A 12408-nucleotide genomic window follows, 5' to 3' on the forward strand; every position below is an offset into this window, starting at 1 on the left:
TAACTGCTGGACTAACTGAGCTTTATTCCTGTTATGGGTTTTCATAAGGTTACTGAAATAATATTGGTAAAAAGTTAAATAAAAATTGTTATTAAGGTGTCAAGGAAATGAAAACAACAGTAGAACTGATTAGCATTTATAATATTTAATTTTCTCTTAGGACCTGCATAAAAGTTGTGGTATTGTTTTTCCTTTTCTGTGCTCCTTATCAGGGTTTTCTGTGACATATTTTAAGTAATAAAACAAAATTATTTCACTATACTCAGGGAAAACTAATTAATAAATACATTTAAAAACATTTCTGTAAATGTAATTTACTTTTGAAGGCCAGTTATTGAGATTTTCTTGACTTAATTAAACTTAAACAGACGGAGTGGTTTTATTTCTCTAAATTGATATAATTTCCAACTTAATGATTTTAATTTATTTGGTAGTAATATGCAATATTCATATAGGTAATGTCAATCCTCTGTTTGCTTTTTAGTGATTTGGCATTTTCGATTTTTATATGTATCCATACTTTGTGTGCGTGTGTGTGTATGTGTGTGGTAACCCACTTCCGTATTGGTTACCATTAATTACTGATCCAGTTAAATTAAAGAATTTCATAGAAATTATTTGTAATTAATCATACATGTGTACATATTTTATTTATTTAAAAAACTTTTTGTTTGAATCTAAAAATTAATAAAAGGCAGCATTACAACAATAGTAACAGAGTAACAGATTAATGCTGTAAGGTTCTGTTCGCTGTTCGGACGCCATTTTGTAAGCTCCTGAATTACACCAAATTAAAATTTTTTATAAAAATAAAAATTTAATTTTTAAAGAAAAAAAAAATTACTAATGTTGGGATTTGTGAAACAATGTAATAAGACCATGGTGCTTGATAAGTTTGCATCCTAAGATTGCTGTCTCGAGTTTTACAAAAAATTAGTTATAGTAACTCAACACATCAAAAAATGTTACTAACAGCAATGAATAATTATACATTATTTATAAAAATAAAAAAATAATAAACACATTTGACTTAGAACAACCATAATTAGTCTACTTGAAATTCGTAGAACCTCTATTACTTATCTACTTGAACATATCAGAATTTCACAAATCATCTTGTTAATACTTATACTACTACGGAATTGGCTAATCCGAAATTAATTCTAACTATGATTTTGAACATAATTTGCCATTATAACATGTAACATTTTTAATAATTTTTTATGAATTAGTCGACGGATAAGTAATTTTCTAATGGATCCATGAAGTATTTTTACGTAGAAGCCATTAATAATAGTTTCTCATATCTGTATACAGAATAAAACATAGATTGCAAACCTCCTGAACAGTTTTTTGAACAAAGTCACTGCACTCAAACTCACCACGACGAATCCCAACACAAACTGCGTCTTTCCCATTGTCTCACTGGTCTAACCCACCACCATTTCTGAGAATTACTCAGCTGTGTGAGTGCGCGTACGCCCACTAACGTAACGGTTTTTGTGGGAAAAGTTTGTTCCATTTGCAAGCATGATGTTATACTACGATAAAATTTTATTTTTAGAAAGAATGTGTGATAAGAAATGAATCGTGCCGTGATTGTCCACAATCTGTCTTCGCTGAATAAATCCATTTTACCTTGGATTTCAAAATCGTCCGTCGACGTAATACAAAATTTATAAAATAAAAAGTTTTTTTTTGTCTTCAGTCATTTGACTGGTTTGATGCAGCTCTCCAAGATTCCCTAACTAATGCTAGTCGTTTCATTTCAGTATACTCTCTACATCCTACATCCCTAACAATTTGTTTTACGTATTCCAAACGTGGCCTGCCTACACAATTTGTTCCTTCTACCTGTCCTTCCAATATTAAAGCGACTATTCCAGGATGCCTTAGTATGTGGCCTATAAGTCTGTCTCTTCTTTTAACTATATTTTTCCAAATGCTTCTTTCTTCATTTATTTGTCGCAATACCTCTTCATTTTCACTTTATCCACCCATCTGATTTTTAACATTCTCCTATAGCACCACATTTCAAAAGCTTCTAATCTTTTCTTCTCAGATACTCCGATTGACCAAGTTTCACTTCCATATAAAGTGACACTCCAAACATATACTTTCAAAAATCTTTTTCTGACATTTAAATTAATTTTTGATGTAAACAAATTATATTTCTTACTGAAGGCTCGTTTCGCTTGTGCTATTCGGCATTTTATATCGCTCCTGCTTCGTCCATCTTTAGTAATTCTACTTCCCAAATAACAAAATTCTTCTACCTCCATAATCTTTTCTCCTCCTATTTTCACACTCAGTGGTCCATCTTTGTTATTTCTACTGCATTGAATTACTTTTGTTTTCTTCTTGTTTATTTTCATGCGATAGTTCTTGCTGCGTAGGACTTCATCTATGCCGTTCATTGTTTCTTCTAAATCCTTTTTACTCTCGGCTAGAATTACTATATCATCAGCAAATCGTAGCATCTTTATCTTTTCATCTTGTACTGTTACTCCGAATCTAATTGTTCTTTAACATCATTAACTGCTAGTTCCATGTAAAGATTAAAAAGTAACGGAGATAGGGAACATCCTTTTCGGACTCCCTTTCTTATTACGGCTTCTTTCTTATGTTCTTCAATTGTTACTGTTGCTGTTTGGTTCCTGTACATGTTAGCAATTGTTCTTCTATCTCTGTATTTGAACCCTAATTTTTTTAAAATGCTGAACATATTATTCCAGTCTACATTATCGAATGCCTTTTCTAGGTCTATAAACGCCAAGTATGTTGGTTTGTTTTTCTTTAATCTTACTTCTACTATTAATCTGAGGCCTAAAATTGCTTCTCTTGTCCCTATACTTTTCCTGAAACCAAATTGGTCTTCTCCTAACACTTCCTCCACTCTCCTCCTTTCTTATGTTCTTCAATTATTACTGTTGCTGTTTGGTTCCTGTACATGTTAGCAATTGTTCTTCTATCTCTGTATTTGAACCCTAACTTTTTTTAAATGTTGAACATTTTATTCCAGTCTACGTTATCGAATGTCTTTTATAGGTCTATAAACGCCAAGTATGTTGGTTTGTTTATCTTTAATCTTCTTTCTACTATTGCCTAAAATTGCTTCCCTTGTCCCTATACTTTTCCTGAAACCAAATTGGTCTTCTCCTAACACTTCCTCCACTCTCCTCTCAATTCTTCTGTATAGAATTCTAGTTAAGTTTTTTGATGCATGACTAGTTAAACTAATTGTTCTGTATTCTTCACATTTATCTGCCCCTGCTTTCTTTGGTATCATTACTATAACACTTTTTTTGAAGTCTGACGGAATTCCCCTTTTTCATAAATATTAGACACCAGTTTGTATAATCTATCAATCGCTTCCTCACCTGCACTGCACAGTAATTCTACAGGTATTCCGTCTATTCCAGGAGCATTTCTGCCATTTAAATCTTTTAATGCTCTCTTAAATTCAGATCTCAGTATTGTTTCTCCCATTTCATCCTCCTCAACTTCCTCTTCTTCCTCTATAACACCATTTTCTAATTCATTTCCTCCATATAACTCTTCAATATATTCCACCCATCTATCGACTTTACCTTTCGTATTATATATTGGTGTACCATCTTTGTTTAACACATTATTAGATTTTAATTTATGTACCCCAAAATTTTCCTTAACTTTCCTGTAAGCTCCGTCTATTTTACCAATGCTCATTTCTCTTTCCACTACTGAACACTTTTCTTTAATCCACTCTTCTTTCGCCAGTTTGCACTTCCTGTTTATAGCATTTCTTAATTGCCGATAGTTCCTTTTACTTTCTTCATCACTAGCATTCTTATATTTTCTCCGTTCATCCATCAGCTGCAATATATCGTCTGAAACCCAAGGTTTTCTACCAGTTCTCTTTATTCCGCCTAAGTTTGCTTCTACTGATTTAAGAATTTCCTTTTTAACATTCTTCCATTCTTCTTCTACATTTTCTACCAAACCTTTTTTACTCAGACTTCTTGCGATTATCCTCCTCAAAAATCTTCTTTACCTCCTCTTCCTCAAGTTTCTCTAAATTCCACCGATTCATCTGACACCTTTTCTTCAGGTTTTTAAACCCCAATCTACATTTCATTATCACCAAATTATGGTCGCTATCAATGTCTGCTCCAGGGTAAGTTTTGCAGTCAACGAGTTGATTTCTAAATCTTTGCTTAACCATGATATAATCTATCTGATACCTTGCAGTATCGCCTGGCTTTTTCCAAGTGTATATTCTTCTATTATGATTTTTAAATTGGTTGTTGGCAATTACTAAATTATACTTCGAGCAAAACTCTATAAGTCGGTCCCCTCTTTCATTCCTTTTGCCCAGCCCGTATTCACCCACTATATCTCCTTCCTTGCCTTTTCCAATGCTTGCTTTCCAATCTCCAACTATTATTAAATTTTCATCTCCTTTAAGTGTTTAATTGCTTCATCAATCTCATCGTATACACACTCTACCTCATCATCATCATGGACGCTTGTAGGCATATAGACGTTAACAATCGTTGTCGGTTTAGGTTTTGATTTTACCCTTATTACAATGATTCTATCGCTATGCGTTTTGAAATACTCTACTCTCTTAAAATAAAAAGTATAAAATACAAATAAAGTAACTAACTTAATTAAGCCCTATGAGCCTAATTCAGTCAAAATTTATAATGTTACAATGCAAAAAAGTATTTAGTTTTTTAAACTTATTTATTGATCAAGCAAAGTGAAGTCCTATCATAACTATTTTTTAGTGTACACACCACTCACACATATACATAATTGTAAATACGCCCACCGTGTACTTACAATTGCAGTGGAGTTTTAGCCAAATGCGTTTTTGTTGTAGATGATTCTTTGCTATTGACATTTGTACAACCTCATAAGATTCTCCATTTCAAGAGTACAGATAGTACAGCTGTTTCTGAAGTGTTGACTGCTAAACTGAAGCATAAATTGACATCTAGTGAATGTTCAGTGATATCTGTCTGGAATAACAGTGCTTGCATGTTGCTGATACAGTAAGATTATTTTTGGCACTGGCCAACGGTCTCACCATGACATTTGATTGACAATCTGATTTATTCTTGTTTTGATTTATACTTTAATAATTAAATTTATTAATTTTTTACACAGAACTGCTAATTTATCTTTAACATTTAATCATATTCATAATGTTTAATTTGTTTAATGGACTGAAAAAATTAGTTTATTATTTTTTTTTTTATTATGAAAAAAGTAGATATTTATGAATTCTCTTTTTTTATGGATCTTATCACGGTGTGTGTGAAAATTGACAGAGGGTTGTGTTTTGAGTAACAATAATTTAGGAATGTTTCAGTATTTCTTTGCATTTTTATGCTTTTTATCTTAAATTTTACTTTTTACTGATGCTGAAACTATTTTCTTAAATACTCTTTGAAAATACACTTACAAAATAACTGAGTTATAAAAAAAATATTCATAAAATTGATATAAGTTTGATTCTACCAGAAATTTTACTATCAGTCTTACTTAGTTGTTTTTATGTGACTGGTATTTACAACTAGCCATAATGAATTTTTCTACTTGTCAGTAATTCATATAAATCTATAGATTAAAAACATTTCTTCTGAAATGAAATTTTTTAACTTTGAAGGGTGAATTTTTTAATGCTCCTTACCATCTACTTGGCTAGTTCCTATTGAAATTTGAGTTAGTTCCATTTTATTTCACCTTATATTACAAAAATGCATTAACTATTATTAATATTTCAATGTTTAGTCAAGGTGAGGTGTTTGGTTATGCTAAAGCTCATCCCACAAAAACATTTATTATTAAACCTGATGTTGGATGTCAAGGAAGAGGAATATTTTTAACAAAAAGTTTAAAAGAACTGAGGGATGTAAAGTTATATGAACGGATGATTTGTCAAGTTTATATTTCAAGAGTAAGTCTTTATCTTTGGTACTTTGTTTTATTGTAAAAACGTATTTGTAATTATGTGTTTGTTTCTGTTCTCATTGTGACTTCATCTCATTATAGTTGTTCATTGAATTAATTGTGTTACACTTTCAAGCTGACTTATAGTTTGTGTTTACTATTTTTTGTCTATATAACAAAACAAAAACATTTTAGGGAAAATATGGTGATCAAATGAAAAATCACTTCCAGGTTTTGATAAATCTTAACATTTCAGATCTGTAAATCAGTTAGCATAGAAAATAAATTTTAATATAAAAGTATTCCTTTGAATACAAAAATATAAAATTTGAAGTAATAACAGAAATATATATAAAAAAAAAATTAATTCACTAAACTTCTTCATAAAAAAACTGAAGTTAATTTTTTGTATTGTTTTACATATGGCATAAAAGTAGGTAAAGCTGCTGAATTTTTTTAAAAGTCTTTTTTAATTTTGATTCTTGTTTGTTGTATCCTGTAGTGAACTGTTATAATTCTCATTTATCATCACTTCTTTAAAATTCAGTGTTAATGGTTACATTTATCACTTGTAAAGCTCAACATTATCAATTCTTTATCAGTGACTGCATCCCAACCCTGTATAGGCTGTCTAATTATTTAACCTAGTCCAAGATTTGACCTGTCAAATTAACCTTTTGTAATATTGACTATATTAAATGCAGGGTCTTCATGAAAGAATGGTGGGATTTCTGTAATTCAGATCAAAGCAATTGGGAAATTTTGAGAAGTTATGTTTGTAGCCCTGATAGTCTCCAGCCCAAAAGTTTGTGTAACAGAAGTTCAAACCACCACACCAGTTTCTGTGTTGTTGCTGAGCTGTGTGTAGTTTGTTACTATGATCATTGTTTAAGAAAAAGCAAATTGTGTTTTGGCAGGCTGAATTAAAGTCCATAATTTTAGTTTGACATGAATATGGAAAAGAGCCACCACATGAAATTAATATACGATATTGGTTCGAACAGTTTGAAGAAACTGAATCTGTTCTTAAGAAAAAATCAAATGGCAGAACACGAGTATCAGACAAAACTGTTGAATGAATTAGACAATCTGCAATCAGAAGTCTTAACAAATCCATCTATTGTTGAAGCCTTGAGCTATTCCAAAAACAACAATTCACAAAGTTTTACACAAAATATTGAAATTACGTGAATATAAAATCCAGCTACTGCAGGAATTGAAACCTGATGATGGAGAAAAACATTTCATTTATCATTTTTATGAATAAAGCCACACATTTCATATTAATGGGTGTGTCAACAGACACAAATCATGAATTTGGGGATCTGAAAACCCACATGTAATTTTTTAGAAACTACACAACACGCCTGAAGTTAATGTTTGGTGTAGTGTAATGAAAAATTGTGTAATCAGACCTTTTTTTTTCACTGAAAAGATATACATATAAATAACATTTATATGTTTTTTGAATGAGGCCAATCAGCCTCTGCTGGTTGGCCTCAATCAAAAAATTCAAAATTCAACCCTCTGTAAAATAATTCTCTTAACAATATTTTGGGATTCCAGACATTTGTACTTGAATGATTACCTAGAAGTTGGGTCACCTGTAAATTCTCTGCGATACATAGAGAAGATAAACTCCTTAAGATATATGTTATGTTTGACAATCTATGGAACCATAATTCTGTAAATTATAAAAATTATAATACTTGACAACACACATTCTTGCAACCACCGATGCTCTTGTGAAGTTAAAATTAGAATCTATTGAACACCTTTCATTTTCATGAGATTTGGTGTCCTGTGATTTTCACTTCTTTCTGGAATTAAAGGGAGATATTAATGGTATTTATTTTACCATGGATGATAAACTGAAGGATATGGTGAGGTCGTGGATCAAAGAAAGACCGTCAGCATTCTTCATTGATGAATTGAGAAAACTGGTTCACCATTGGGAAAAATGTGTAGTTGTAAAAGTGACTGCATGAAAAAATAAATGTAAGATTTTGTAGCAGTTAAATTTACTTTTATGCCATGTTTAATTCATTTGATTCTCTCTTTTCATTTATGAGTTATAGTAACTGTGAATTACACTTCAACCAATCCACATAATTACTCTCATTTAAAACAATTCAAAATTATTTAATTTGACATAAATTTAAGGCGGTGTTTAAAATGTTGACACTGGGTGAACAGTACAAAATTGTTAGATTAAAAGAATTCCTTTTTATATAAAACAGAATGAAACAGGTGTAAAGTTATTAGTTGTTAATTTGTAGCTGTAAAATTTGGTTACACAAAAAGAACCTTTTTTTCCTGTTTAGCCTCTGGGAATCACCATCAGGTATTACTTCAGAGGATGAGTGAGGATGATATGTAATGAGTGAAAGTGAAGTCTAGTCTTGTACAGTTTCAGGTTAACCATTTCTAAAATGTGTGGTTAATTGAAACCCAACTGCCAAAGAACACTGGTATCCATGATCTTGTATTCAAATTTGTATAAAAGTAACTGCCTTTACTAGGATTTGAATGTTGGAACTCTTGACTTTGAAATCAGCTGATTTGTGAAGATGCATTCACCACTAGACCAACCTGGGTGGGTCACACAAAAAGAACCTAGCAACTCTGAACCTCACCCACCATGTGCATCGTGTAATTATAAGTTAAAAATATATTAATAAAAAAAAAAAATCTGTTATGTCAGTTTCAATTTTCAAATATTAAAGTTAAATAATGGGATAATATATTAAATATTCATCATTAAGGAATAATTTGTTTGTATGGAACAACCATATCCCTTATCTGTAAGTTGTAGTGATGGAGATATCTCACCCTTATAAAAAATGGAGAAGTACTTAAGTTAGTAAACTGAGATCATGTCATGGACAGTCCAATAGGGAGAGTAGCCATCTCGAGACCCATTGAAGAATAACTTGGCATACTGGCTACTAAAATGTGCCAGCATGGTGTCAAGGTGAGCAGTGGTGGCTGATACACATGAAAGAACAAGTGATACAATTAAAAATCTTAAAAAACTCACAAAGTCCATTTGAAGAAACATATCTACTGCAATGCTCCCTGGTGGCCTATAACTGTAAAACTAATCTAAGAATCTGCTTTGAGGTGATACCTGTGTAATGCAAAAAACTGCATAAAAATTAGCCCATCTGTTTTAGAGAAACACGTCTATTGCAGTGCTCCCTTGTGACCTGTAACCATAAAACATGTCTAAGAATCTGCTCTGAAGTGATATCTATGTAATTTAAAAACCGCACAAAAAGTGACAGAGTAGTTTTTGAGGAAAATTGTAACGCACACACAACCTCTTACCCCAAACACATATACTGTCTCCATTCCATCATGGGTAAAAAGGGGTTTATCAATTCACAGAGAGGGCTTTGATTGGGGTAGTTTACTATCAGAAAACCTACGCTTTCTGATTAGTTACTGTTTGCTACTTGTAACAAATGTAAACAAATCATTTAACTTGAGTAAAATTTAGTTTTAATGATGTATTAATAATAAATATAGTTTGTTTTTTCATAATTTGATCATTTTATCACTATAGCACTGAGAAATTGAAATATTATTATTTAATGTCATTATGCTAGTAAACAGTATGTAGTTATTGCGTAGTTTTTATTGCGTTACAAAAAAAATATAATCTAGATTTATTTTTTAAAAATTATGTGATAATTTGTTTTAATATTTAAATTAGTTGGTGTTATTTTTCATTGTAGAGAGATAATATTCATATTTAATTTTTTTTGTAGCCGTACCTTGTTGATGGATTTAAATTTGACATGAGGGTTTATACCTTGATAACATCTATAGATCCTTTAAGAATTTTTGTTTACAATGAAGGTTTAGCAAGGTATGTTTGAGCTGCTTATTTTACTTTTCTGTGCACAACTTTTTCTTAAAATTTTTGCATTAATTAAACGTGTAGATAGTTGCCTATTAAAAAATTAAAGTGGGTTGTATTAAATAGTAATTAATTAATTAGTTACTAATACATTGAATAATAAGAATATTACATATAACGGTAGTTTTCAAAAGTCAAGTTCAGTTAAAATAGTAAGATGAAGATTTGATTCAGTTATGTAGCAGAATGTAAAGCATATTTACTTAGCTTTTTAACACTACTAAGCTAATTTAAATATTTGTCCCAACATGATGCTAGCCTCATAATATTTATGTTTATTTACATATATTTTATAAATAAATTTAATAAGCATATTTATTAAATGGTTTAATCTTATATTTTTGAACAGTTGAGAATTGTCTTCCAGAAAAGTGCTCATCTTTCCAAACAGATCGGAGACAGCAATGTCAGGATGATTTGCTGGTAAAAGTACTTAAGGTTTATTCAATCAACATTTCTTTGTATCCATCTCTTATTCTTATTTATGTTGTCTGTTTGTTTAACTGAAAACACTTCACCAAAATCTATTGCAGAAATTTTTTACTATAGCATTTATATTTTCTTATCAAGCCTAGTCTATTTTACTCATTGTTAATGTTTACTGGATTAATGCAGCATCCACTCTGGCCTAGAGATTTCAGTAAATTTTAATACATTTTTTGAACAGAACTTTTTCTCTGTCTCCAGGCTTCTTTTTTGAGTTTTTAAATTTTCTGAAATTGACTGTGTAAGCCATAAAATGGTAATTTTTGTAACAAGATCCACTTTTGCTATGCTATCTCCCTGATTTCTTCTTGGATGCTCCTATATAGTTTGGCCACTGTGTTGTGAAGTTCATTCAGAGTAATATATGTGCAGCATGAGCTTATTTCATCTATGTAAATGTTTGTTTGTTCAAAATAATAAATCTCTGAAAGATCTTTACTGTTGCTTTGCAATTTTTACACAATGTTGCATTCAAATATGCGGGTGTTTTTTATATACCTGCTATTTTAAAAACATGCTTTTTTAAAACAGCGCTGTTTACGCCATTGCGTAAAGTTACGTTATTTCCGATGATCTTAAAGTTAGGGTTGGTCATGTTATTTGTTACAGGCTTGGTAAATTTATTACTCTGTTTCTTATTGGGCTTGCCATTTGTGTACTTTTATAATAGGCTTGCTTTGGTTTTTCGTGTTCGACACTTCTGGCACCGGCCAGACTGTCTGTTTCTGTCATCTATAGTGTCAGTGTATTCATATCTCGCATTATACATTGCTGCCTTTTTCACACCCCGTTTTTCTATCGTTCCCATACTAATACATGCACACATCTCTTGTTTTTTACACACACACTCTCCTGTCCACTGCCTAGGTTTGCTTCCCCCTACTTCTCACCACGCCACCAGTTTGGCATTCTAATCCTGACTTTCTCGTTGTGCGGTTCCGCAACGCTGATCCTCCAGCCTTGGATGGATCAGCTTGCAATTGTCTCTCTTGTATAATGTTTAAATATTTTCATCGCATTCATACTCTCATAAACGTTGTGGTATTTCTCCGTCGAAATATTCTCTAGTTCTACTCGTCTGTGTTTCGTGATTTCACCGATCTCTATGTTTTGTTTTGCCTCATTCTTTGTTAAGTTAATCTTCAAATTCTGTATATTATGTCTCTCCTAAAAGTGTTTCAAATGCTACTGACTGCCAATTCTATCGACGCCGAATCTTCTCCAGTTGCTGATTACATTTTCATCGATGTAGTATTCTTTCCAAACTCCTTATTACAAATCTGACGCGCTACGTAATTATTCAACTTCTAATCACAAATTGTTACCTCTGTTATTTTTGATTCGCCATTACAGACTACGCCAAGGATAAACTGTATGTATATGTGCACTTTAATTTCCCGAGTTCATTTTTTACCATTATTCGTGTGTTATTAAGGGATGTTCAAATCCTTCATTATTTATTATAGTAAACAGTTACGGTATTAGTAAATTTTGTGAAACATTCAGTTAATCGTACATTACGTATTTCAATTTCAAGTTTGGTTTAAAAAACCATTTATTCACTTAAGTGCAGTCACGAGAGGTGGCTTATATAAGGTTATGTCATTGTTCATGTGCAACATATTTTACGTGCTTAATTATTACAATTTGTTGTTATTGTAATTAACTCTATCATTTAATCTTGTAACTTGTTAATTGCCGAGATTAATTCTTATCTATTCATGAACCGAATTCATATTACTTCTTATATTAATCTAAAGAAAATTACTCCTGATGTGAATTTATGTTTTTGGACTTTGTAATTTCATAATTTACATAATTAAATAATAATTTAATAATGTAAATAATTAATTTACATAATTAAACATAATTATATATGTTTACTTATTTCAATTTGATTATTGTATTTAACCCTTTTTTATACTGGAATATTATCGTGGCCTTTTTTCTACACTAAACTAGGGTTGCATGTATTAATTATTTAATGTTAAGTATGACCCTCTCTATGAATCATGAGACCTTGCCGTTGGTGAGGGGCTTGAGTGCTCAGGGATACA

The 12408-nt window shown here is 31.2% G+C and overlaps 1 protein-coding gene across 7 annotated transcripts in view; it reads left to right on the plus strand.

The window, feature by feature from the left end:
- Nucleotides 1-12408, plus strand: part of LOC142329030 (tubulin polyglutamylase TTLL13-like) — a 182900-nt gene that overhangs the window by 79921 nt on the left and 90571 nt on the right. For 6 of the 7 annotated variants that reach the window (XM_075373302.1, XM_075373294.1, XM_075373286.1 and 3 more), the window contains 2 exons: nucleotides 5782-5947; nucleotides 9714-9814. In XM_075373302.1, the coding sequence (XP_075229417.1) occupies nucleotides 5782-5947; nucleotides 9714-9814 (267 nt within the window). The remainder of the gene's footprint in view (nucleotides 1-5781; nucleotides 5948-9713; nucleotides 9815-12408) is intronic. The other variant, XM_075373331.1, reaches the window with a different exon arrangement.

The sequence above is a fragment of the Lycorma delicatula genome, chromosome 1, assembly GCF_047948215.1.
Source record: "Lycorma delicatula isolate Av1 chromosome 1, ASM4794821v1, whole genome shotgun sequence".
Lineage (NCBI taxonomy): Eukaryota > Metazoa > Arthropoda > Insecta > Hemiptera > Fulgoridae > Lycorma > Lycorma delicatula.